At 48.0% G+C, this 26,908-nt stretch overlaps 1 protein-coding gene across 2 annotated transcripts in view; it reads left to right on the top strand.

Annotated features, from left to right (window-relative positions):
- The window catches only part of LOC139322485 (pre-mRNA-processing factor 39-like), a 30,846-nt gene extending 3,938 nt beyond the window's left edge, over positions 1 to 26,908 (top strand). Inside the window, exons 3-14 of one of the 2 annotated variants that reach the window (XM_070951614.1) lie at positions 3,293 to 3,418; positions 5,742 to 5,860; positions 8,125 to 8,292; positions 9,880 to 10,078; positions 13,240 to 13,347; positions 16,209 to 16,373; positions 18,487 to 18,613; positions 20,102 to 20,370; positions 22,283 to 22,467; positions 22,571 to 22,645; positions 25,116 to 25,263; positions 26,353 to 26,908. In XM_070951614.1, coding sequence (XP_070807715.1) covers positions 3,293 to 3,418; positions 5,742 to 5,860; positions 8,125 to 8,292; positions 9,880 to 10,078; positions 13,240 to 13,347; positions 16,209 to 16,373; positions 18,487 to 18,613; positions 20,102 to 20,370; positions 22,283 to 22,467; positions 22,571 to 22,645; positions 25,116 to 25,263; positions 26,353 to 26,415 — 1,752 coding nt within the window. In that variant the 3' untranslated portion in view covers positions 26,416 to 26,908. Of the gene's footprint in view, positions 1 to 3,292; positions 3,419 to 5,741; positions 5,861 to 8,124; positions 8,293 to 9,879; positions 10,079 to 13,239; positions 13,348 to 16,208; positions 16,374 to 18,486; positions 18,614 to 20,101; positions 20,371 to 22,282; positions 22,468 to 22,570; positions 22,646 to 25,112; positions 25,264 to 26,352 lie in introns of both variants that reach the window. The other variant, XM_070951613.1, reaches the window with a different exon arrangement.

Raw genomic sequence — 26,908 nt, 5'->3', positions numbered from 1 at the left:
AAGCTTCCTCAGCTCTGACTGGATGGTGGGGAATGGAAGGATTGATACTCCTTGCAGACAGCTGGTCCTTTGCATCCTTTTAGAGCCAGGGTCCTCAAACTTTTTAAACGGGGCCGATTCACAGTCCCTCAGACTGTTGGGGGCCCCCAGACTGGGTGGGCAGGTGGGCGTGGCTAGGTGGTCATGTGACTGGATGGGCATGGCCTATTTATTTATGTATGTATGTATGTATGTATGTATGTATTTATTTATTTAGTTATTTATTTAGTTATTTAGTTATTTATTTATTTATTTAACAAGTATTTATATGCCGCCCTTCTCTCAAGGGACTTGGGGCGGCGAACACAGATTAAAAAACATACCATAATAAAATCCTGCTAAAACCTGATTAAAATCAATAATAATAAATAATAAAAATAATAAAACCCAAGAATCAGAATCAGCCCATTCGTTGGAATAGCCAAGTCTTCAGGCCTCAACGGAAAGAACGGAGATCCGGGGACGTCTGGAGCTCGGTGGGTAGTTCATTCCAGAGGGTAGGGGCGCCCACGGAGAATGGCCTACCCCTGGGCGTCGACAGACGGCATTGCCTGGTCGACGGTACCCTGAGGAGAGCAACCCTATGGGAGCGGACAGGACGGTGGGAAGCAGGCAGGAGATGGTCCTGCAAATACCCCGGACCTAAGTCATGTAAGGCTTTATAAGTCAATACCAGCACTTTGAAGTGGATCAGGAGGGCCACCTAATTGAACAGTCCATTCTTTTGCCTTTCTCCTTCCTAAGCTCCTGTTTAAATTTTTTTTCAAAGACTTTTAATTTAAAGCCGCACTTTACAAACCCAGAGCTGCTTTTCAAGGCTGCACCGGTGAGATCACCCCTCAGCTGGCCTTCCAGCTGGCTCGCTGGAAGAGAAGGCCCACGGCAAGGGGCGGGGCTTAATCACACCACTCTGCGGGCCGGATACTTTGCATTGGCGGGTCGTATCCGGCCTGTGGGGCGTAGTTTGAGGATGCCTGTTTTAGAGGGTCGTTGAGGCCACTTGGAGGTTTCTCTGTGTCTTCAGGGTCACCTGAGTGGTGCAAATGGGGTGTGGAAGGGCCCATTTATCTGAGGACACAGATAAACTTCCAAGTGGCTTCAACAACCCTCTAAACAGAATGCTAAGGACCAGCTGTCTGCAAGGGGTAGAAATCCTTCCATTCCCCACCATTCAGTCAGAGCTGAAGAAGCTTCTTGGATGAAAAGCGAAACGTCTTCAAAGAAAAAAACAAGAAAGCTCAGTTGCCTCTTTAAAAAAAAGCACCTTTGGGACAACTATGAACTGATTGTTGGGGCTTAGCAAGATGCATCAGCCCAGCCATGACTAAGTGCAGTGATGGCTAACCTTTTTTTGCCATCGCGTGCAAGGATGGGGACGGGTTCACGCGTGTGCGTGCCCACACCCATAATTCTATGCACCCCGCGCGTGCACGTGCAACCTCCCTCCACTCCTGGCGCACGATGGCCCGGTAGGCCTGTTTTTCTCTCTCACCTGGCTCCAGAAACCTCTCCTTTCATCCTCCCTCCCTCCCCCCAGAGGCCCTCCAGAGGCCAGAAACAGCCTGTTTGCCAACTTCCGGTGGGACCGGAAGGCCCAGTTTTTGCTGTCCCCAGCCTCCAGAGTCTCTCTAGGAGTTTGGGGAGGATGAAAACGGCCTACGGGTCTATGGGACCGCCTACTACCACCAATAGCCTCCCACCGGCCAGTACGCTCTCATAGAGAGGGACTCCTCCGGGTGCCGTCAGCCAAACAGTGTCGGCTGGCGGCCCCTAGGGGGAGAGCCTTCTCTGTGGGGGCACCTACCGTCTGGAATGAGCTCCCCCCAGAGATACGGAGGATCCCGGATCTGTGCACCTTCTGCCGCGCTGTGATAACCTTTTTATTCCATCAAGCGGGCTTGGCCTAATCTCCTCCCTCTTTTAATATGTAAATTTTAATCTGTTTTTAAATTATTGGGGTGTTTTAATCTGTCCGGGCCAAAATGGTTTAATTTGATTTTATCTGGTTTTTTAAATTTTTTGTATTTATGTATTTTATTGTTTGGCTGTTCACCGCCCTGAGTCCTTCGGGAGTAGGGCGGTATACAAATCAAATAAACTAAACTAAACTAACTAAACTCCCACCCATCCACCCACCCCCTGGCAGCCAGAAACGGCCCATTTGCCAACTTCCGGTGGGACCATTGCGTGCCGGGAGCGGTGGGGGTCATGGGGGTGGGGCGCATAGAATTACGGGTGTGGGCATGTGTGTGTGTGACCCCCCCCTTCCTGGCACGCGATGGCAAAAAGGTTAGCCATCAGTGGTCTAGGGTCTCCTGCTTTGAGGATGGAGTTGTACCAGAGGACCTCCAAGGTCCTTTTCAACTCTTGTTATTCTGGATGCGGGAGGGGGATTCAAGGTAGCCACACCTTAGAATCTCTTAGGCCACATCTAACAGGTTAGAAGGTTTTACCTTTAATCTGGCGAGATTCTGCCCATCAGGTTAAGCAAATGAAGGATTTGACTCAATTGGATTTCACTGTGTCATTCATCTTTGTGCTTGGGCCTGACAAGCGTCGAACAAGGGGGAGTTACGATCAGACACCATACTTACGACTGGCCCTACGGTCATGTGATCCCGATTAGTGAGTGACATTCCCTGGCAGCTTCCCGCAAAGTCAGTGGGCAGGCCAGCAGGAAGTGATAAATTACGAATGCAGCAGGGACTGCTGGCAGTGCCACTGCTAAGTGAGGCATTGATGTGGTTTCTCCACTTAGGGCCACAACACTTAAATGGTCCCAATTAGCTTTGTTTTTTTTTTTAATTTGATTTATATGCCGCCCTTCTCCGGAGACTCAGGGAGGCTTACAATGCGTTAAGCAATAGCCTTCATCCTTTTGCATATTTATACAAAGTCAGCTCATTGCCCCCACAAACCGGGTCCTCAATTTACCCACCTTAGAAAGGATGGAAGGCTGAGTCGACCTTGAGCCTTGGCGAGATTCGAACCTGCAGTAATTGCAGGCAGCTGGTCTTAATAACAGGGTGCCTTAGACCATTGTACTACCAAGGCTCTTGTTAAGCAAGGACTGCCAGTAATGCCGAACCACAGTTTGCTTAATTCACGTGTATTAAATAAACCACAACTGGCTTTCCTGAGTCCACATTTGGGCTTCTGATCTTTACTTTCCCGTGCTGTCTTTGCATTGTTTTGTATTTTCCTGCGTCCCTCTCAAAACCATCCAAGCTTTTTCTCTTGGCTGCTGTTGCAGAATCACATCTACGCCGCCCGCAAAGCTTTCGATAACTTCTTCCTGCGGTACCCTTACTGCTACGGCTACTGGAAGAAGTACGCAGACATGGAACGACGCTTTGACTTCATCAAGGAGACCGAGGAGGTACCTAGGAACAGTGGAGATTGTGCGGCGCGCATCCCTTTCCTGACCCACCAAGGACAAGCGGCAGCATGCCATGTATCAGAACTGGGGGGGTGTGGGGTGGGGGCGGCGATTCAGTGAAACAAGCCACTTCCAGATTTTGAAAGATCAACCAAGAGCTGAGCCTATTTTAAAGGGTGTGCTTGGATACACGGGTCTTTTCTTAGCATATGCATCAGCAGGTTTGAATGTGAAATGAAACTTCCCAGTGTATCTTTGGGCGAATCTTTATGAACTTTAACAGCTTTAAGATGGGTGGGATTTCAACTCCCAGAATTCCCCAGCTAGCACGCTTTAAGGTGGATGGGCTTCTATTCCCAGAATTCCCCAGCCAGCATGTTTCAAGACGGGAGGACTTCAACTCCCGGAATTCCCCAACCAGAATGTATTAAGATGGACGGACAGATTCCCAGAATCCCCCAGCCAGCATGCTTTAAGAAGGGTAGATTTCAACTCCCAGAATCCCCCACCTGGCATGCTTTAAGAGGGGTGAACTTCAACTCCCAGAATCCCCCACCTGGCATGTTTTAAGATGGCTGGACTCCAACTCCCAGAATTCCCCAGCCAGAAGTAACTGGCTGGGGGAAAACTGGAAGCTGAAGTCCACCCATCTTAGGTTGTGAAAGACTGCTCTGGAGTAGAGCCATAGTAATTAAGCCGAGGTGCCCGTGGGCATGGCCCTTGTGGGCAACACAATTCCAAAGCTAGGGAAAATAACATTTCGTTTTTTTCCCTTGTGGATGTTCACCATGCTCAATCCATGGGTCATTTATAACTGCCTGAAGAAGAGTTCTGGAAAATTCAGAAGCTTGCCATTTGTTGTTGATGATGATGATGATGATGATGATGATGATGATGATGATTTAGTATCGCCCTACTGAGTATTCAGCCGGTTTGGATGAATCGGATGCTAATTTTTTTTTATTATTTTTTTTAAAATTTGATTTATATGCCGCCCTTCTCCGGAGACTCAGGGCGGCTTACAATGCGTGTAAGCAATAGCCTTCATACTTTTGTATATTTATACAAAGTCAGCTTATTGCCCCCACAAACTGGATCCTCATTTCACCTACCTTAGAAAGGATGGAAGGCTGAGTCAACCTTGAGCCTGGGGAGATTCGAACTTGCAGTAATTGCAGGCAGCAGATGTAAGTGATGTTAATAACAGGGTTTTAGTCTGCTGAGCCACCAAAGCTCCTATTTTACATCTGGTTCGCCGAACCGGCAGTTGCAAGGACTGGTTGGCCCTGCTCACCCTGCCCCTCCCCCTCCCAGGAGTCTCCACGCGGCCTGTTTTGGATGCCAGGTAAGTGCAGGGACCGCGTGGAGGCTCTGGGAGGGCGAAGAACGGGCCTTCCAGAAGTCCGGAAATGGGCCTGTTTTCGGCCTCCGGAAGGGCCTCCAGAGCCCGGGGGAGGCCGATTTCACCATAGCCTGGGGAGAGCGAAAACATCCGCCCCCCCCCTCCATGGTGCAGGAGGCCGAGTAGGCCACTCCCACCCAGCAACCAGACAGAGAACCGGCTGCTAAAATTTTTGAATATCAACTCTCGTGCGTGTATATGCGGGGGAGTATGGGAGGGGGTCATGTGTGTGGGGGGGTGCACTTTGCATTATTGGTGCACTGCAGGGGTGGGTTCTAATTTTTTTTACTACCGGCTCTGTGGGCGTGGCTTATTTTGTGGGTGTGGCTTGGAGGTCATGTGGCTAGGTGGGCGTGGCTAGCTGGTCAGAGTCATTTCTGGAAGGTCCTCGCACTTACAACCAGTCCTCGCACTTATGACCCGACTCATTTGTTTGCTTTTAACACTGATCAGCTGTAGGGCGGCCCTTTGAAGCCCCGCCGCAAGAGTTTAAACAGTTTTTTTTCCCTCTAGTCATCAGCTGGGACTCAGGAGGCAGCAATAGATTGGGGGTGGGTCCAAATAAAAGGTAAGAATAACGAGGGTGGGGGGGCGGGGGGGGAGGACCGGTTCGGTGACATCATATCGTCACCGCTACCGGCTCAACCGGACCGAACGGGGAGGAACCCACCACTGGTGCACTGTCATGCGCACACATGCACACTTTTGGCACAGGGTTAGCCATCACTGCCCTACTCGGTCCGGTAGCATCTGCTTCTCTTCTCCTGTTGGCCCCTGCTGTGTTGTAGAGCAAATGTGGGGATCTGAAAGGTTAGCGTGGAAAAAACCCCTTAGTTCTCAGAAAGTCCCCTTTGCACGAGTGGAGGAGGGGATGGAGAAAGACTCCCTTGAGTGTTTTATTTTCTCTGCTGCCCCCTGCAGGTTTTCCAGCGAGGGTTGCAGTCCATCCCTCTCAGCATGGACCTCTGGATTCACTACATCACTTTCCTGCAGTCCACCTTGGATATGAACCAACCCGATTCAGCTCAGAAAATTTGTGGGTAGGTCGCAGGACAAGGAGGAGCGGCAAGGAGTTGCCCGGGGCCTGGAATCTCTTCCTTTTGTTGTTTTTTTTCCCCTTCAAAAGTCACTTCTGCCCCTCAGGCCTGTTAGAGATAGTTGCTGCTTTGAATACAGGAGAACGTGAAAACAGAAAACAGGTTTTGGGATAAGCTCAGCTCCTGTTAACCTTTTTTTTGTTTTTTAAATTTGATTTATATGCCGCCCTTCTCCGGAGACTCAGGGTGGCTTACAGTGCGTTAAGCAATAGCCTTCATCCTTTTGTATATTTTATACAAAGTCAGCTTATTGCCCCCACAAACTGGGTCCTCAATTTACCTACCTTAGAAAGGATGGAAGGCTGAGTCAACCTTGAGCCTGGCGAGAGTCGAACCTGCAGTGATTGCAGGCAGCTGGTCTTAATAACAGGGTGCTTTAGACCACTGTACTACCAAGGCTCTTTGTGGATGGTTCCCTCAAACCTCCAGCTCTTGAGATTGTCAGTTGGTCTCCCATCCAGAAACTAACCAAGCCCGGCATTGCTTAGCTTCGACATCCAGGTACAGTCAGCTGGGGGGGAAGGGGTGCTTTGAAAATCCATTGAAGTTGCAATGGCACTGAAAAAAAGTGATTTATGACCATTTTTTGCACGACCGTTGAAGCATCCCCATAGTCAAAATTCAGGGTCCTGGCAACTGGCTCCTATTTACGAATAGCTTGGCTGTTTCCCAAGATCCTGTTTTAGGATCTTTTGACCAGCAAAGTCGGATTCACTTAACAACCATGTCACTAATTTAACGACTGAAGTGATTCACTTAACATGCTGTGGCAAGAAGAGTTGTAAAATGGGGTCAAAACTCACTTAACGAATGTCTCACTTAGCAACAGAAGTTTTGGGATCAATGGAGGTGGTATGTTGTGGACTACCTGTATACGCAGCTCTAGAAGGGACAGGAATCCCCTCCCCACTCCATGGTGTCCCAACCAGTCCTGAGGCCAAGGGTTTTTAATGCCCCCTCCCAAATTGAGCTCCCCAAATATTTATTTATTATATTTTTATCCTGCCTTTATAACTTTATAAATAATTCAAGCCAGTGAATATATCTAATATGCCTTATTGCTCCTATTTGCCCCAACAAAAACAACCCTGTGAGGTGGGTTGGGCTGAGAGAGAAGGACTGACCCAAAGACCCTCAGCCAACTTTCTTGCCTAAGGCAGGACTAGAACTCACGCTCCCCTGGTGATCGGCCCAAAGTCATCCAGCCAGCTTTCAGGACCTGCAAGGTTCTGTTGTGCGTCTATTTAACAGAATAACAGAGTTAGAAGGGACCATGGAGGTCTTCTAGTCCAACCCCCTGCTAAGGAAGGAAACCCTGGCCTATACCATTTCAGACAAATGGTTGTCCAATCGCTTTTTAAACACTCCCAGTTACAGAGCATTCACATTGAAAACCTCCAGTATTGGAGCACCCACAACTTCTGGTGGCAAGCTGTTCCACAGGTTAATTTTCTCACTCTTAGGAAATTTCTCCTCAACTCTAGATTGCTTCTCTCCTTGATTAGTTTCCATCCGTTGCTTCTTGTCCTGCCTTCTGGTGCTTTGGAAAATAAGTTGACCTCCTCCTTCTTTGTGGCAGCCCCTCAAATGTTGGAAGACTGCTATCATGTCTCCCCTAGTCCTTGTCAGGGTTCCCGTGGATGTCCTAATTAAATCGTGAGCCTCAAGCCAAGCTTCAAAAGAAATCCAGTTATTTATTAGGAGTTTCATGTCGGCAGGTTCCAAATGAAGCCAACTCTGACCCCACGTAATTTACGACCCCTGTTCCCCCCACCCTGCCCCCCAGGGTGTGTCATCAATCACATTTGCCAACGGAGCAATTTTGCTGGTTATAGAGATCACTCCCCTCCAGCTGCTGTGGGTAACCCTGGGAGACAGCCTTGAGAGAGATATGTCTGGAATGTGCTTTTGTTTTTGGCTGCCGTGCTGCTTCGCCAGTTTTCCCATCCCCCTTGCTTTGCGAGTTGATAGTCCTTCTTTTCTCTAGACTAGCCATACCCAATTCCCACAACCATTCTTTGTATGTTTTAGTCTCCAGCCCCCTAATCATCTTTGTGGCTCTTCTCTGCACTCTTTCCAGAGTCTCAACATCTTTTTTACATTGTGGTGACCAAAGCTGGACACAACATTCTGAATGTGGCCTTATCAAGGCATTATAAAGTGGAACAAGCTATTGAAGCTGTTAATATTCTCTGTCTTCTCTGCAGCACTTTTGAGGCCGCCGTGGCTGCCGCGGGAGTCGATTTCCGTTCGGACAAGCTCTGGGAGATGTATGTGGAATGGCAGAAGGAGCAGGGAGACCTGAGGGCCGTCACTGGCATTTATGACAGGGTGCTGTCCACTCCCACCCAGCTGTACAGCCATCACTGGGAAAAGTAAGTGTGTGATTTGGAGGGTGTTTGATTTGGGGGGAGCAGAGGCATTGTGAATTATAGGTAGACTTACAACATTCAATCAGCGACAGTTCAAAGTTACAACAACACTGAAAAAGCTGACTTAACAACAGGGTCTTACACATATGATTGTTGCAATTTCTCCACATTCATAGGATCAAAATCTGGACGCTTGGCACCTGTCACAAGAAATCAGGAAGAAATCCAGGTTGTTCAAATGAGTACAAGTTTGTTCCATGTTGTTTCTTACGTGCCATGGTGGCGCAGTGGTTAGAATGCAGTATTGCAGGCTAATTCTGCCGACTGCCAGCAGTTTGATCTTGGTTGATTCAGCCTTCTGTCCTTCCCAGGTTGGTAAAATAAGGACCCAGATTGTTGGGGGCAAGAGGCTGACTCTGTAAACAGCTTAGAGAGGGCTGTAAAGCACTGTGAAGCAGTATATAAGTCTAAATGTTATTGCTATCTTCCTTCCTTCCCTCCTATACTCCCTCCCTCCCTCTTTCCTTCCTTCCTTCCTTCCTTCCTTCCTGCCTTCTGTGGTGGCATAGTGGTGAAAACGCAGTATTGCAGGCTAATTCAGCCGACTGCCAGCAGTTCAATCCTGAACAGCTCATAGTTGACTCAGCCTTCCGTCCTTCCGAGGTGGGTAAAATGAGGACCTAGATTGTTGGGGGCAAGAGGCTGACTCTGCAAACTGCTTAGAGAGGGCTGTAAAGCATGATGAAGCAGTATATAAATCTAAGTGCTATTACTACCTTCCTTCCTTCCTTCCTTCCTTCCTTCCTTCCTTCCTTCCTTCCTTCCTTCCTTCCTTACGTCCGTTCGTGGTGGCATAGTGGTGAGAATGCAGTATTGCAGGCTAATTCAGCCGGCTGCCAGCAGTTCAATCCTGACCAACTCAAGGTTGACTCAGCCTTCTGTCCTTCCGAGGTCGGTTAAATGAGGACCCAGATTGCTGGGGTACAAGAGGCTGACTCTGTAAACCACTTAGAGAGGGCTGTAAAAGCATTATAAAGCAGTATATAAGTCTAAGTGCTATTGCTGTTGCTCTCAACAAGAGTCACAGCCAATTGGCAGTAGACAAGAGTCAATGCAGTTCAAGGAGGTTCGGATTTAGATCTCTTTTGAGTGCAAAGAGACTCGAGTCCGATGACGCGTTTGACCCCTTCTTCACGCCCAGCCTGATCATCAATCATTGTAGATATACCAGCAGTCACATGACCAGCATTTGTATCCTTCCCAGCCAGCTTCTAACAGAAAATCAAAGGGGGAAGCTAAGATTTGCTTAATGGCCATGTGATTCGCTTAATTCGCTTAAAAAAATGGACTGTTAAATTGGCCACGCCCACCCAGTCACATGACCACTAGCCATGCCTCTTGGAAAAGCACCTGGATGACTGAGAATCTGCATAGACATTTGGCCACGGGGATGCTGCAACGGTCACAAGTGTGAAAAACGGTCCTCGCTTGTTTTCAGTGGCGTTGTAACTTTGTCGCTAAATGAACTGTTGTAAGTCGAGGACTCCCTGCAGCCTCTTTCTGTAAAGCCCTCCTTTCTTCTCAACGCAGCTTCAAGGAACACCTGTCCAGCCATCCCCCTGTGGACATTCTCTCCATGGAAGAGCTGCTGTGGATGCAGTCCAAGTTGGCCTCCGATGCGACCCCCAAGACGACGGAGGGGGAAACCGAGGAGGAAGCACCACCTGGGGAAGAACTGCCCCCCAAGGCGGAAAGCAAGCAGGAGGCCGCAGAAGGGAGTCAGGCGTTGGTGAGTCCATGTCTTCGCTTGGGTCCCTTCGTGTCGTCTCTTTCCAGTATCCCAATTTAGGATGGGGTCTTCCCTGTTTGTCCTCCCTGAACTAACCCATACCTAGAGGTAGTGGAGTGGGCTGTAGCAGAAATCACAAAGCCATCAGAATACAGGTAGTCAAGTCAATCAATCAATCAGAAGAGAGCTGCAAGGGACCTTAGAGGTCATCTAGTCCAGCCCCCTACTCAAGCAGGAGACCCTGTACCATTTCAGACAGGTGGCTGTCCGGTCTCTTCTTTTTATTATTATTATTATTTATTAAATTTATATACCGCCCTACTCTCAAAGGACTCAGGGCAGTGAACAGCCAAAAGATAAAATACACATAGTACAAACATTAAAAAAACCATTTAAAATACATTAAATACTTTGGCCCAAAACAAATTTAAAACACCCCAATTTATAAGACAAATTTAAAAAGCAATTTAAAAGGGAAGTTAGGCCAGGCCAGGCTGCTGGAATAAAAATGTTTTGAGGGCACGGCGGAAAGTGCGCAAATTCGGGATCCTCCGTATCTCCGGGGGGAGCTCGTTCCAGATGGCAGGTGCCCCCACAGAGAAGGCTCTCCCCCTGGGGGCCGCCAGTTGACATTGTTTGACCGACGGCACCCTGAGGAGCCCCTCTCTATGGGAGCGTACTGGTCGGTGAGAGGCTACTGGTGGCAGAAGGCAGTCTCGTAGTTACCCCGGTCCTAAGCCATGGAGCGCTCTAAAGGTGGTAACCAAAACCTTGAAGCGCACCCGGAAGACCACCGGGAGCCAGTGCAGTTCGCGCAGGAGGGGAGTCACATGGGACCACCCGCGCGGCCGCATTCTGGACCAGCTGGAGACTCCGGGTGCTCCTCGAGGGGAGCCCCATGTAGAGAGCATTGCAGTAGTCCAGGCGGGAAGTGACGAGGGCATGAGTGACCGTACATAACGAGTCCCGATCCAGAAAGGGACGCAACTGGCGAATCAGGCAAACCTGATAAAAAATAGCCTCCAGTGATGGAGCACCCACAATTTCTGGTGGCAAGCAGTTCCACTGGTTAACTGTCCTCACTGCAATTCCAATCCCAGGTTGCTTCTCTCTTTGATTAATTTCCATCCATTTTTTCTTCTCCTGCCTTCTGGTGCTTTGGAGAATAATTTGACCCCCTCCTCTCTGTGGCAGCTCCTCAAATACTGTAATACTGCTGTCATATCCCCTCTAGTCCTTCTTTTCTCTAGGCTAGACATATCCAAATCCAGCAACCTTCACTCAGTGACAGATGTTACAATGGCATTGAAAAAAAGTGACTTATAACCGTTTTTCACAGTTATGACCATTGCAGTATCCCCATGGTCACATGATCAAAATTCAGATACTTGGCAACTGGCTCATATTTATGCATTTCACCTCTTTCTGTTCATGTCATCCTTGATTAAACAACCTTTCATTTAGCAATTGTTTGAAGTTAAAACGGCAATGAAAAAAAGTCTGAACTGGGCTCGTGCCTTTGGGATTAACGAACATGGTGGCTCAGTGGCTAAGATGCTGAGCTTGTCGATCGTAAGGTCAGCAGTTCAGCGGTTCGAATCCCTAGTGCCGCGTAACGGGGTAAAGCTCCCGTGACTTGTCCCAGCTTCTGCCAACCTAGCAGTTCGAAAGCACGTAAAAAATGCAAATAGAAAAATAGGGACCACCTTTGGTGGGAAGGTAACAGCGTTCCGTGCGCCTTTGGCATTGAGTCGTGCCGGACACATGACCACAGACAGCGCTGGCTCTTCGGCTTTGAAACGGAGATGAGCAGCGCCCCCTAGAGTCAGGAACGACTAGCACGTATGTGCGAAGGGAACCTTTACCTTTACCTTTGGGACTAGCATGTTCCTTGAATGCTGCTAGTAAGGTTTCTTGGCCAGATCGTATGGATTAAAAGTTAAAAAAGAATTCAGAGTTAAGTGCTAAAATGAAATTTGGTCTAGTGGTTAAGGCTAGAAACTGGGAAACAGAGAGTTCTAATTTTGTTTTAGCCTGAAAGTTGGCTGGGTGATTTTGGCTGAATCACCAGGAGGTGGAGAGTTCTAGTACTGCCTTAGCCATGAAAGCCAACATTGATTTTGGGCCAATTACCAGAAGACGGTGAATTCTAGTCCCACTTTAGATACAAGGCCAGTGGGGTGATTTTGGACCAATCACCAGGAGACTGGGAGTTCTAGTCCCACCTTAGCTATGAAAGCCAGCTGGGGAACCTTTGGAAAATGACCAGGAGACGGAGAGTTCTAGTCCCAACTAAGATATGAAAGCTGGGTGGGTGACTGGGCCAATAACCAGGAGGTGGAGAGTTATAGTACTGCCTTAGCCATGAAAGCTAACGGTGATTTTGGGCCAATCACCAGAAGATAGTGAGTTCTAATCCTGCTTTAGATACAAGGCCAGTGGGGTGACGGAGACAGAGAGTTCTAGAATTCAGACATGAAAGCTGGGTGGGTGACCTTGAGCTAGTGCCTCTCAACCCAGCACACAGGATGGGGGAAATAGAAGGAGGGAGGAATATTAGACATGTTCGCTGCCTTGAGTTTATAAAAAAAATAGTACAGGTAGTTTTTGATTTACGACCACAACTGAACCCAAAATTTTTGTCGCTAAGCAAGACATTTGTTAAGTGAATTTTGCCCCATTTTATGACTTTCCTTGGCACAGATGTTAAGTGGCTTTGTTAAGTTATTAACATGGTTGTTAAGTGAATCCGGCTTCCTCGTTGACTTTGCTTGTCGCAAAATGGGATTGTATCACACACACACACACACACACACACACACACACACACACACCAAGGACACTGCAACCATTATAAATAGGAACCAGTTGCCAAGCGTCTGAATTTTGATCAGGTGACCATGGAGATGCTGTGATGGCCGTAAGTGTGAAAAAAAGGTCGTAAGTCACTTTTTAGTGCCGTTGTGACATCAAAGCGTCACTAAATGAACTGTTGTAAGTCGAGGACTTGCCTGTAAAGGCGGGATCTAAATAAGTAAAAAGGAAATATGCAATAAAAGAGAATCGTCAATGGGATGTTGCTTAGATCCTATTCCGGTTCCCCGCTTCTTTTCATGAGGGTTCTTTCGATATCTCTTATTTCAGCTCTTCTTGCGTTTCAGGCGTCACTGGACCCGGAGAAAATCCTGGAGCAATCCATTTCGATCCGCCAGCAGATCTTCGCTCAGAACGAAAACGAAGTCAGCAAGCGCTGGAATTTTGAAGATGGGGTATGTACGAAGGGGGCCAAAGAATTTGGGGAAATTGTGCAGGAGGAAAAGAGAAGGATGCAAGTGGGGGAGGGAAACGCACAGAGGGGAACCAGGGGTGTCAAACCGGAATAATCTAGCTACCCAAGGACACCCGGCCTGGGAAAGAATATCAAATCTCTCCGAGACGCATTTCACATCAAAGTGGTTCCCAAAACATCACACAGCCATTGGACACTGACGATCTGGTCAAAGGGTGAGGGCTCCAGAAAGTGTAAACCTTGTAACTTTTGGGCGGGAATACTCAGATCCAGCCTTGCTTTTGCTGCAACCAGTAATCCTTAGTAAAAGAACCTATCGCTTCATCCAAATGGAGTCGATGATCTTTCTTCCCGAGGAGCCTAGCTGGGGCAGGTCTGACAGTTTACCTTGTGCTCTTACCCGTCTCGATTTTATCTCTACAGAGAATAGAATAGAATAGAATAGAATAGAATAGAATAGAATAGAATAGAATAGAATAGAATAGAATAGAATAGAAAATATGGAATGGAATGGAATGGAATGGAATGGAATGGAATTTTTATTGGCCAAGTGTGATTGGACACACAAGGAATTTGTCTTGGTGCATACGCTCTCAGTGTACATAAAAGAAAAGATATGTTCGTCAAGAATCATAAAGTACAACACTTAATGATAGTCATAGGGTACAAATAAGCAATCAGGAAACAATATCAATATAAATGGTAAGGATACAAGCAACAAAGTTACAGTCATACAGTCATAAGTGGGCGTTGTGGCCTGCCAGCGGCCTGCGCGGATCATGGCTGATCCTGACGACGAGGAGGCTGGTGTGGTGTCGCGCTAGCAGCCTGTGCAGCCAGCGCTCGTGTTGGACAGCGAGGAGGCTGAAGAGGATGTGATGCCAGAGGCAGAGACTCAGCCAGGGACTTCAGAACCTCCAGAGGCTCCTTCCAGTGGAGAGAGCGGAGCCTCTCCTCAATGCTCGGACACACAGGGCTGCCAAAAGGCAGGAGTGGCTACTCAGGAGGAGGAGGTCTACTTGAGAGTAGGGCTTGAGGATAATTGGCCACTCCCTTAGCCTATTTAAATCACACGCAGCTAGTGCTTTCTTGCTAGAAACAACGTCTCATTACTACAGAGCATATTGGAGAGCGAGCGACTTCTTATATCTGGTTTTCTGGGCTGGTTGCCAACCTTTGTCGGACTTCGTTCTTAATAACTTTGATAAGGACCCTTTGCACGGGAAGCCTGCATTCTTGAAAGGGGTTTGTTTGGAATTAAACAGTGTTTGCGAAGCTTGGTGTGTGTCACATTCTTTGGGAATCCGAAGCTGGGGCAGAACAGTGGGAGGAGATGGGTGGTGGGAACGATGAGAAGATTAATAGTAGTGCAGACTTAGTGAATAGTTTGACAGTGTTCAATAGTTTGATAGTCGTCGACCTACAAACATAATTGGGAACAGAATTTCTATCGCTAAGCAAGGCTAAATTCAGTGAGCCCTGCCTGATTTCACGGCCGTCTCTTTGCTGCAGTTGTTAAGTGAATCCCAACAGTCCTAAAGCGAATCCGGCTTCCCCTATTGACTTTGCTTGTAAGAAACTGGTTGGGAAGGTCTCAAATGGCGATCACGTGATTTCAGCCCACTGCAAGCATGGTGAACACCTGCTGGTTGCCAAGTGCCTGAACTTTAATCAGATGTATGTAAGAATGCTTCAATTGTAAACATTTGTTTAATGACAGTTCGACATTACAATGTGTTGTGGCCCGTCAGCGGCCTGTGCAGTTAGTAGCTGATTCCGACAGCGAGGAGGCTGATGTGGCGCTGTGCCAGCAGCCTGTGCAGCTGGCGCTCGAGTCGGACAATGAGGAGGCTGGAGAAGATGTGGTGCCACAGGTGGGGACTCAGCCAGGGCCTTCAGAATCTCCAGAAGCTCCCATAAGTGAAGAGGAGGAGCCTCTTCTCGATGCACGAGCGCGCAGAGCTGCCAAAAGGCAGGAGTGGCTCCTCAGGAGGAGGTCTCCTCGAGAGTAAGGCTTGGGGCTAATTGGCCACTCCCCTAGCCTATTTAAGGAGGAACGCCAACTGAAGCAATTTGCAGGAAACAATTTCATTCATATTCCTTCGCGTCTTGATTCCAGAAAACGTTTGATTTGGCTCTTTGTTTATCTCTTGTCAGTTTTCCTGCAAATTGCTTCTGGGCATTCTGCCAACCACAGTAAGATTACGGTTATCTGAAAGACTGTGCCTCAGAATTGAGTTGTTATTCTTTGGATACTTGTTGGCTGTTAATGAAGTTAAATGAACAGCCCTTGTTCAGAAAAGACTGATTTAAACCGTACTTGTGTTCGAACAACTACTAAGAAAGCTCATTAGTAGCCCTTAATTAATAGACTAAGGTTTGTATGGACTTTGTGTGTGCTGCGTTCTTTGGGGTCCGTAGCTGGGGCAGAACACAATGGCATTGAAAAAAGAGACTTAAAACCACTTAAAACCATTGTAGCATCCCCATGGTCACGTGATCAAAATTCAGACGCTTGGCAACTGACTCGTATTTATGACAGTTCCAGAGTCACGTGATCCCCTTTTGCGACCTTCTAGCAAGCAAAGTCAATGGGGAAGCCAGATTCACTTAACAACCCTGTTAACTAACTTAACACCTGCAGTGGTTCCCTTAAGAACTTTGGCAAGAACTATCTCATAAAATGGAGCAAAACTCAATCAATAATCTTGTTTAAGAATGGAAATGTTGGGCTCAATCCTGGTCGTAAGTCGAGGACTCCCTGTATCTTAATTCTTTTAGTTGTGCTGGCTTGTCTGGGCTTCTCTGTGATAATCGTGGCCCTGTCCCGCTTTCCCCTAGATCAAGAGACCCTACTTCCACGTGAAGCCACTGGAGCGAGCGCAGCTGCGGAACTGGCGGGACTACCTGGACTTCGAGATCGCCAGCGGTATGCACGAGCGCACCATCGTGCTGTTTGAGCGCTGCGTCATCGCTTGCGCCCTCTACGAGGAGTTCTGGATTAAGGTCAGTTACGCTAAGGGGGTCCCTCTGTCTGCTCTACCTGCTCGGTGCATGACAGAGTTGGAAGGAACTCTGGAGGTCTTCCAATCCAACCTGATTCCATTTCAGAGAAATGGTTGTCCAAACTGTTTAAAAACCTCCGGTGTCAGAGCAGCCACAAGAGGCAAGTCATGAGGGGACTTCAAGGGAACAGTTCTTCTTCGTGGCCCCTTTGACAACCACTGAGCCTGCAGCTAAACCGAGACTCTAGAAAGAGTGCAGAGAAGAGCAACAAAGAGGATTAGGGGACTGGAGGCTAAAACATACGAAGAACGGTTGCAGGAACTGGGTATGTCTAGTTTGATGAAAAGAAGGAATAGGGGAGACATGATAGCAGTCTTCCAATATCTCAGGGGCTGCCCCAAAGAAGAGGGAGTCAAGCTATTCTCCAGGACAAGAAGCAACAGATGGAAACTAATCAAGGAGAGAAGCAACTTAGAACTAAGGAGAAATTTCCTGACAGTGAGAACAATCAATCAGTGGAACAACTTGCCTGCAGAAGTTGTGAATGCTCCAACACTGGAAGTTTTTAAAGAAGATGTTGGATAACCATTGGTCTAAAGTGGTGTAGAGTTTCCTGCCTAAGCAGGGGGTTGGACTAGAAGACCTCCAAGGTCCCTTCCAACTCTGTCTATTCCTTTCCTTTCCTTTCCTCCTTTCCTTTCCTCCTTTCCTTTCCTTTCCTTTCCTTTCCTTTCCTTTCCTTTCCTTTCCTTTCCTTTCCTTTCCTTTCCTTTCCTTTCCTTTCCTTTCCTTTCCTTTCCTTTCCTTTCCTTTTTCAAACCTGCAAGTGTCATGTTGTTGGGATGAGCATGTTTGAATTGGAGCTGAGGGACAGTACTAGGAGCCATTCAGAATGAATAGTTTGGGGTGGGTGTGTGGCAAGCAGATCATTCTGAGACCCCCTGAAGGAGAGGCATTTGTTTTTCTTAGAACAGAAGAGACTCTGGAGCAATGTTTCCCAACCTTGGCTAGTTAAAGATACGTGGACTTCAACTTCCAGCATTCCCCAGCCAGGATGGCCAATTTATAGCACATGGGTGTTGTGGCCACTCCCACAACCGAATCAGAGGAGGAGAAGGAGGCGGTGGTGTGGGAGTCAGGGTCAGCATCAGGGCAACCCGGGAGCTCCAAGGGGGAAGAGGGAATGGAGCTGGCAGAGAAAGAGATAGAGGCGGAGCCTCGGCTGGCCGTCAGCCCTCAGATGGAGAGTCAACAGCCCCCAGGTCTGGAGGTGGCTGATGAGGAAGAGGAGGAACAGCTGGGTCCAGTGCCTGGCACGCAGAAGGCAGAGGAGAGGAGAGCAGTGGAAATCTGGGCCGGTCCTTGGGTGGAAGAGCCACCGTTGCTAGTGAAGCCCCACCCTAGCTCTGGGGATAAAAGGCAGGGGGTGGAGATGAATAGATGCGGCAGACAATTATTCCTCTCCCTGCCGGACGGATTTGTTAGTCTGCAGTGAGAGAGAAACTTTTTGCCGGGGCTGCTGGCGCTTCTAATAAAAGAATCATTGATTTAACTTCTGAGGGTTTGTCATCTTTGGGAAGCTGGGTCAGAACAAGGGGTCTCCAAACTTGGCAACTTTAAGACTTGTGGACTTCAACTTCCAGAATTCCCCAGCCACCATGCCTGGCTGGGGAATTCTGGGAGTTGAAGTCCACGTATCTTCAAGCCTTGGTAGTACAGTGGTCTAAGGCACCCTGTTATTAAGCTGGTTATTAAGACCAGCTGCCTGCAATTACTGCAGGTTCGAATCTCGCCAAGGCTCAAGGTCGACTCAGCCTTCCATCCTTTCTAAGGTAGGTAAATTGAGGACCCAGTTTGTGGGGGCAATAAGCTGACTTTGTATAAATATACAAAAGAATGAAGGCTATTGCTGAGCACATTGTAAGCCGCCCTGAGTCTCCGGAGAAGGGCGGCATATAAATCAAATAAAAAAAAAAAAAAGCTTGAGAAACACTGCTCTAGGGCCAGGTTGAGTGAATGTTGTCCTATGAAGCATCCATCTTTCTCTCTGCAACTCTAAAACCACTTTTTCTGATGTTTCCCCCTGTTCTCCCTCCTCCTTTCCTTAATTTAGTATGTCAGGTACCTGGAGAACCACAGCATAGCTGGAGCCAGGAGCGTTTTCCAGCGGGCGTGCTGTTACCATCTGCCTCGTAAACCCAACATTCATCTCTTGTGGGCAGCCTTTGAGGAGAAACAAGGTAAGGAACAAGCAAAGTCGGTGGATTCACTTAGCAACCTTGGTTTAATCTCAAAACCTCTTAACATACTAACTAGATCAGAAGTCCCCAACCTTTATACTTTCACAGCCCGGTGCGGTGTGTGTATGTGAGAGAGAGAGAGAGGGACAGACACACGCATGTGCTCCCAGCTCCATTGGTCGAGCAGCGGCAAATGGAGCATTGCGGGTGAGCAGTGGGTGCTCACGGGCGAAGCTGCACTGGCGCAAGCGGTGGGCACTTGTGCTGGCGCATGAAGCTCCACTCGTGCGAATGGAGCTTCATGGGCGAGCTCACGAGCGCCCTCCGCTTAAGTGTCCTCTGCTCACGCGAGTGAAGCCTTGCATGCGAATGCCAGGACTCACCGCTCGTGCGAGTGGATCTTCGTGCTCGCGCAGACCGGTTTTGAAGAGGCCACAACCTGGTACCCTGTTTCCCCCCCCCCCAAATAAGACATCCCCTGATAATAAACCCAATCAGGCTTTTGAGCGCATGGCAATAAGGCCAAGCGCTTATTTCAGGGTTCAAAAAAATATAAGACCGGGTCTTATTTTCGGGGAAACACGGTAGTGGGCCATGGCCCAGGGGTTGGAGACCCCTGAACTAGATAACATCTGAGTTAATAATCTGAGGCCCTGAACTAATGATGTTTCTACAGCAGGGGTATGGAACTCGATTTCACTGAAGGCCGCATCAGGGTTGTGTTTGAGGGGGTCTGTGGCTGGGGTATTGTGGTCCGTCAGCGGCCTGTGCAGATTGTAGCTGATTCCGACAGGGAGGAGGCTGGTGTGGTGCTGCGCCAGCAGCCTGTGCAGCTGGCGCTCGAGTCGGACAGTGAGGAGGCTGGAGAAGATGTGGTGCCAGAGGCGGGGATTCAGCCAGGGCCTTCAGAACCTCCAGAAGCTCCTTTAAGTGAAGAGGACAAAGAGGGGGAGCCTCTTCTCGATGCACGGGCGCGCAGAGCTGCCAAAAGGCAGGAGTGGCTCCTCAGGAGGAGGTCTCCTCGAGAGTAAGGCTTGGGGCTAATTGGCCACTCCCTTAGCCTATTTAAGGAGGAACGCCGCTTGCAGCAAGCTGTAGGGAACAACTTTAGTTCACTCTCCTTCGCGTCTGAAAATTGGCTTTCTGCCAACTCTAGTAAGACTGATTACCTTATCTTAGAATTCTGGTAGGCTGTTAAGACAGTTTATTAACAGCCTTTGGTTGATAAAGACTGAGTTATTTGAGTAAAATAAGCTTTGTAGAGAGTTTGTGTGTGCTGCGTTCTTTGGGGTCCATAACTGGGGCAGAACAGTGACTAACCTAACAACCGCAGTGACTCACTTAACAGCTGTGGCAAGGGAGGTCATAAAATGGGAGGCAAAACTCACCGAACAAATGCCTCGCTTAGCGACAGAAGTATTGAGCTCAGTTGTGTTCGTTAGCAGAGGACTGGCTGTCCTGAAGATGTCCTTCCATGTGTTCCCGCAGGAGAGGTGGAGGAAGCTCGGCGTATCTTGAAGACCTTCGAGGACTATGTGCCCGGCCTCGTCATGGTGCGTTTGCGGCGGGTGAGCCTGGAACGTCGGCTGGGGAACATGGACATGGCGGAGGCCCTTCTGATGGAAGCCATACGGGACAACGAGGGGATGCCCATCTCCTCCTTCTACTCCGTCAAGCTGGCTCGACAAGTCCTCAAAGTGCAGAAGAACCTGGCCAAGGCACGGAAGATTCTCCTCGAAGCCTTGGAGAAGGACCCGGTAAAAAAAAACAAAACCCCAAGCCCGTTTTAGGGTTCTGTGCAGGCAGTCCTCGAGTTACGTCTATTTGTTTAGTGACTGTTCCAAAATTACAACGGCACTGAAAAAAAGTGACTTACGTTGTTTTTCACACTTAACGACCGTTGCAGCATGACCCTCAGGGTCAGGTGATCCAAATTCAGGCACTTGGCAACTGGTTCATATTTATGACCTTTTCAGCTCAGCTATCCAGGGGTGAAATCCAGCAGGTTCTGACAGGTTCTGGAGAACCGGTAGCGGAAATTTTGAGCAGTTTGGAGAACTGGCAAATGCCACCTCTGGCTGGCCCCAGAGTGGGGTGGGAATGGGTATTTTGCAATATCCTTTCCCCAGGAATGAGGAGGGGATGGAGATTTTGCAGTATCCTTCCCCCAGGAGTGGGGAGGGAATGGGGATTTTGCAGTATCCTTTCCCCAGGAGTGGGGAGGGAATGGGGATTTTGCAGTATCCTTCCCCCAGGAGCCGGGAGGGAATGGGGATTTTGCAGTATCCTTCCCCCAGGAGCGGGGAGGGAATGGGGATTTTGCAGTATCCTTCCCCCAGGAGCGGGGAGGGAATGGGGATTTTGCAGTATCCTTCCCCTGTCATGCCCAGCAAGCCACACCTACAGAACCGGTAGTAAAATTTCACCACTGCGGTCCGTTATTTATTATAATTTTAGGCGGGGTTTTTCTTAACTAGATTGTTGACTGTTGTATTTTTGTTTTTCCTCATTAGCTTCCTTGACTTTCTTTTGGTTGAAAGAAAGAGTCTAAAGTAAATATATATATATATATATATATACAGGTAGTCCTGGACTTACAATAGTTCATTTAGTGACTGTTCAAAGTTCAAAGACTGTTCAGAACAGACCTAGGACCGTTTTTCACAGTTGTGACCGTTGCAGCATCCCCCATGGTCACATGATTGAGACGCTTGGCAACTGACTGATATTTATGACGGTTGCAGGGTCACAGGGTCACAGGATCCCCTTTTGCGACCTCCTGACAAGCAAAGTCCATGGGGGAAAGCCAGATTCGCTTAACAACTGTGTTACTAACTGAAGAACCGCAGTGATTCACTTAATATCTGCGGCAAGAAAGGATGGGAAATGAGGCAAAACTCACTTCACAACTGTCTCGCTTAGCAACCGAAAGTTTGGGCTCCAATTGTGATAGTTAACTCAAGGACTAGGTGTAGTTGTGTGAGTTGCCAAAAGGAAGCAGGGTGGAGGACAGGATTTTCCTGCTGTTGGGGCTTCATACATAGATCTGTATTTTTGGGGAGAGAGCTGAGTAACGTTTTGCTGTGACGATGGCCAAAACCTGACTCACTTAAGACAACCGCCTTGGTCTGAGGATTCAACATTAATTTATAAAACATACAAACAATTAGGGCCCTTTTTCTCAATCTCTGCAACTTTAAGATGGGTGGACTTCAACTCCCAGAATTCTCCAACCACCATGGGCTGGAGAAGGCCACCCCTCTTAAAGCATGCTGGCTGGGGGATTCTGGGAGTTGACGTTCTCCCATCTTAAAGCATGCTGGCTGGGGAATTCTGGGAGTTGAAGTCCACCCCTCTTAAAGCCTGCTGGCTGGGGAAGTCTGGGAGTTGAAATCCACCCGTCTTAAAGGATGCTGCCTGGGGGATTCTGGGAGTTGAAGTCCACCCATCTTAAAGCATGCTGGCTGGGGGATTCTGGGAGTTGACGTTCTCCCATCTTAAAGCATGCTGGCTGGGGGATTCTGTGAGCTGTAGTCTACCCATCTCCCAGTTGCTGGGGTTCAGAAATCCTGATTTGGATGATTATTTGGATCTGCCCTTTGCTCTTCTGAATTTTCTCTTCCTCTTTTCCTCCCCAAAATGCCACGGCCGGATTTGCTTTGGGTGCAGGACAACGCCAAGCTCTATGCGAACCTCTTGGAGATGGAATTCAGCGCCGATGTCCGGCAGAACGAAGGCAACACCATGAGCAGTTTCGACAGAGCCTTGACTAGCGGGCTGCCCCTAGAGACCAAGATCATTTTCTCCCAGCGCAGGGTGGAGTTTCTGGAAGATTTTGGGTCGAGCATAAACAGGTAAGGATGGGGAGAAGAGAGGAAGCACTAAGCACGTTCTCTTCAGCCTCTGACGACCCAGATCAAAGGACCGAAGTTCACCCCCTCCCTTCTGTCCTCCCAGCTTGCTGATGTGCTACGAAGAGCATCAGAAACTCCTGAACCAGCAGATGATGAGGAAGAGGCTTCTGGAAAATGGGTAAGAATACTTCCCTTCCTGCCGCTCAATCCTTCTTTCCCTCTCTAGTTGCGTTTGCATTTTGGAGGGAACAAACAGAGATTGCCTGGCCAGGACTCAGTTTGTGCATTGCACCAAGCCATAGTGCAGTTTGTGGATGGATGGAGATGATAGATGATTGATAGATATAGACGATAGATAGATATTTATTTATTTATTTTATTAAATTTATATGCCACCCTTCTCCCGTAGGACTCAGGGCGACACACAGAATAAAAACATGTAACAATAAGAAATCCTAAGAACAGCCAATATAAAACCCCAAACAGAATAAAATCTCGTAGTAGATCAGGGAAATTGCTGAAACAGCCATATCTTCAGGTCGGTGCGGAAAGTGCGGAGGTCGGGGGCCGTCCGGAGCCAGCTGGGTAACCCATTCCAGAGGGTTGGTGCGGCCACCGAGAACGCCCTTATCCTGGGGGTCACCAGCCGACAATGTCTGGCCGATGGCACCCGGAGGAGGGCAGCCCTATGTGACCGCACAGGGCAGTGGGAGGCCGGTAGGAGGTGGTCCTGCAAATACCCCGGGCCCATGCCATGTAGGGCTTTAGAGGTAAGAACCAGCACCTTGAAGCAGATCCGAAGGGCAACTGGCAGCCAGTGCAGCTCGCGCAGGAGAGGTGTTACACGGGAGTAACGGGAAACTCCCGTAACAACCCGCGTGGCCGCATTCTGGACCAGCTGGAGATAGATAGATAGATAGATAGATAGATAGATAGATAGATAGATAGATAGATAGATAGATGATTGATATAGATGAGAGAGAGAGATGAGAGAGAGATTGGATGGATGGATGGATAATAGATAGATAGATAGATAGATAGATAGATAGATAGATAGATAGATAGATAGATAGATATGGATGTAGAGAGAGATGGATGAAAGAGAAGATAGATAAAATATATAGATTATCTATCTATTCTATTCTATTCTATTCTATTCTATTCTATTCTATTCTATTCTATTCTATTCTATTCTATTCTATTCTATCTATCTACCCTTATTAGTTTCATAACTAACTCAAGGCAGCCAATATACGTAATGCTTCTACGTCTTCCTGTTTTCCCCACAACAACCCTGTGAGTTGTGTTGGGCCGAGAGTCAATGACTGGCCCTAAGTCGGCTTTCATGACTTAAGACGGGACTAGAACTCACAATCTTCTGGCAATTGGCCCAAAGTCACCTAGCCGGCTTTCATGTCTGAAGTGGAACTAGAACTCCCCGTCTCCTGGTTTCTAAGCCAGCACTTTTACACAATGCCAAACATTTGTTCTTTATCTAAACCCATCCAGCCATAATCAAGCGAACTGTGGCTTGTGGTGAGGTATGGACCCTCGCTTCTTGTCAGTTAAAATAAAATTCAAGGTGATTTATTGAAAATACTTTTTTAAGACATGTATTTTGGAGAGAGTTTAAATTTTGATGGTAAATCACACTGAGCGGGCTTTTTAAAAATCTTTAAAAGTTTTTCTACAAAACATAGTGCTTTCCACCTGACCAATAGATTAGCATTATGTCTGGATTAAACTATTTGGCAGAGAGGAGGAGAGGAGAGGAGAGGAGAGGAGAGGAGAGGAGAGGAGAGGAAAGGAAAGGAAAGGAAAGGAAAGGAAAGGAAAGGAAAGGAAAGAAGGAATGGAATGGAATTTTGGCACTTTAAATGTACACTAAGCAGCGTACATTAAAATGAAATTTTGTTGAATTCAGCTCTCAAAAGATAACCGTTATTTGAATATCTTCTTTGTAGAGTTTGAGAAACTTTGTAAAGATTGAGAAACATTGAGATGAGGGGGATGCCTTTCCTTTGCTGCCATCTCTGCCTTTTTTATTCTTTTATACTTTTGTTTTCTTGTGAACTGCGTAAATAAATAAACAAACCAACTCCACAATCGGCACAGGGCAGACTCCCCCCCCCCAAAATTGTGGGTTCCAGGAGCATCCTGAGCCAGTACCTGTCAGCCTTCCAAAAGGCTAACAGACTCAGAGGTTTCCTAGGTGAGAGGGGGGTGGCTCCGCTATGGGGCAGACCCCACCACAGAGCCTGGCTACATTTTCTTGAGGAAGAGACTTGGTAGTACAGGGGTCTAAGGCACTCTGTTATTAAGCTGGTTATTAAGGCCAGCTGCCTGCAATTTCTGCTGGTTCGAATCTCTCCAAGGCTCAAGGTTGACTCAGCCTTCCATCCTTTCTAAGGTAGGTGAAATGAGGACCCAGTTTGTGGGGGCAATAAGCTGACTTTGTATAAAATATACAAAAGTATGAAGGCTATTGCTTAACGCACTGTAAGCCGCCCTGAGTCTCCGGAGAAGGGCGGCATATAAATCAAATTAAAAAAAAAAAAAAAAAGCTGCAATCCCCACGAATGGCCTGGTGTTGCAACCGAGCCAAAGGTGACCAGCTGACATCGGCTCTTTTTGGAATTCCCAAGCAGCGCTGAGGAAGCCGATGACAAACGATTGAGGCTTGAAGATGCAGCCATGGGCGGTGGCAGCGTAGCCATGTCGACAACGGGCATCACGCCCTTGATGGCGACGGATACCAGCACAGCGGGCTCTTACAACTATAACACGTGGTACCAGGTGAGCTGCCCAAGGCAGTTGGCATCAGATTGTGAAGCATCTGCCCCCCTCCCCCCCCCGGCGATCTTGGGACTACAATTCTCAGAAAGCACAGCCGCCATATTGGGAGGGTGCGTTAGGCCCTGCCGTACCAGAGGATCTCGGGGCATCGGTTGCAGATCCGAGTATACAACAGGACTGACTATTTTAAGTGTGACCCCACAACCCCATGGTCTGCGCAATCCATAGGTATCAATAGGGATCAAATTGGACCGCAGAGCTGGAATAATGAGTATAATCACAATTTTCACACGGTGCTCTAGTTGGTGTGAATAGAGACTTTTCAGGTAGTCCTTGACTTACAACCATGTAAGACTTGCAAGAGACGTGGTGGCGCAGTGGTTATGAATGCAGGATTGCAGGCTAGTTTTGCCCACAGCCAAGAGTTCGATCCTCGGCCTTCCATCCTTCCGAGGTTGGTAAAATGAGGACCGATCGTTGAGGGCAAGAGGCTGATTCTAAACCACTTAGTGAGGGCTGTAAAGTGGTATATAAGTCTAAGTGCTATTGCTAAGTGGGAAAGAAGGAAGAGCCGTGGTGGCGCGGTGGTCAGAATGCAGTATTGCAGGCTAATTCTGCCTACTGTCAGCAATTCGATCCTGACCGGCTCAAGGTGGACTCAGCCTTCCATCCTTCCAAGGTCGGTAAAATGAAGACCCAGATTTTTGGGGGCAAGGGGATGACTCTGTAAACCGCTTAGAGAGGGCTGGAAAGCAGTGTGTAGCGGTATATAAGTCTTAAGTGCTAGTGCTAAATTGGCTAAAAGGATGGAATGAAATGCTGCTAAAGATAGAGGACATTAGTGGTCAATAGAGGCTCTCACTGCCTCTATTCACCGATCAAAGTGACTGGCATTATGAATCCAACTTGGTTTGGGGAATACGGTGGAAGAGACTCTATTTATTGATTTATATATTTTTATTTGCTGCCCCATCACGTATCTAACGACTCTGGGCGCCTTACAAGCAGCTATATAAAATAACTTTTGCGTAATCCACGTTTCTTTGCTTAACATCAATGCTTTCTCCCCCTGCCCCATTACTACTGCAGAATTACAGCAACTATGGATACCAGAACACGTGGAACTACAATCAGTATTACCAACAGACCTAAAAACACCTGACAGGAGATGGCTGTGTTTGTGGCACTGATGGGCAGCTGCGGCTGTCTTTGCTCAAACTTCTCAACGGGAGCAAAAGTCTGACTGTCACCTCATTCGCGGCGGCGGTAGAGCGCCTGGTTGCTAGCTTTAGAAAAACCTGGCCCCTTTTGTATTGATTTATCGTTTTCCCCACCAAAAATTTCTGAAACCGGAGAGAAACACGTTGCCATCCAGAGATCCTGCGTGAAGAAGCAAGATTTCCTTCCTTCCATGGCAGGGCTGAAAGAATTCCGCGCTCAAGGGAACTCCAGCAGAGTCGATTCTGAAGATGCACAACCACAGACTGTTGTGATTCAGCATCCTCTCCCTGGGTGCAAATCTCATTTCATTTTAAATCAAGGCCTCGGAAACAGCAATTTTTATTTTATTATTTTTTTTGTAAAAGGGTTTCCTCTGTACATTTTCACTTTTTGCAGCTGTAAATAAAATGGAACTGTTAATGTC

Source organism: Pituophis catenifer, unplaced genomic scaffold, assembly GCF_029215685.1.
Source record: "Pituophis catenifer annectens isolate HBS135680 unplaced genomic scaffold, rPitCat1.0.hap2 SCAF_10, whole genome shotgun sequence".
Taxonomy (NCBI): Eukaryota; Metazoa; Chordata; class Lepidosauria; order Squamata; family Colubridae; genus Pituophis; species Pituophis catenifer.
This window is presented reverse-complemented; position numbering and strand designations above follow the sequence as displayed.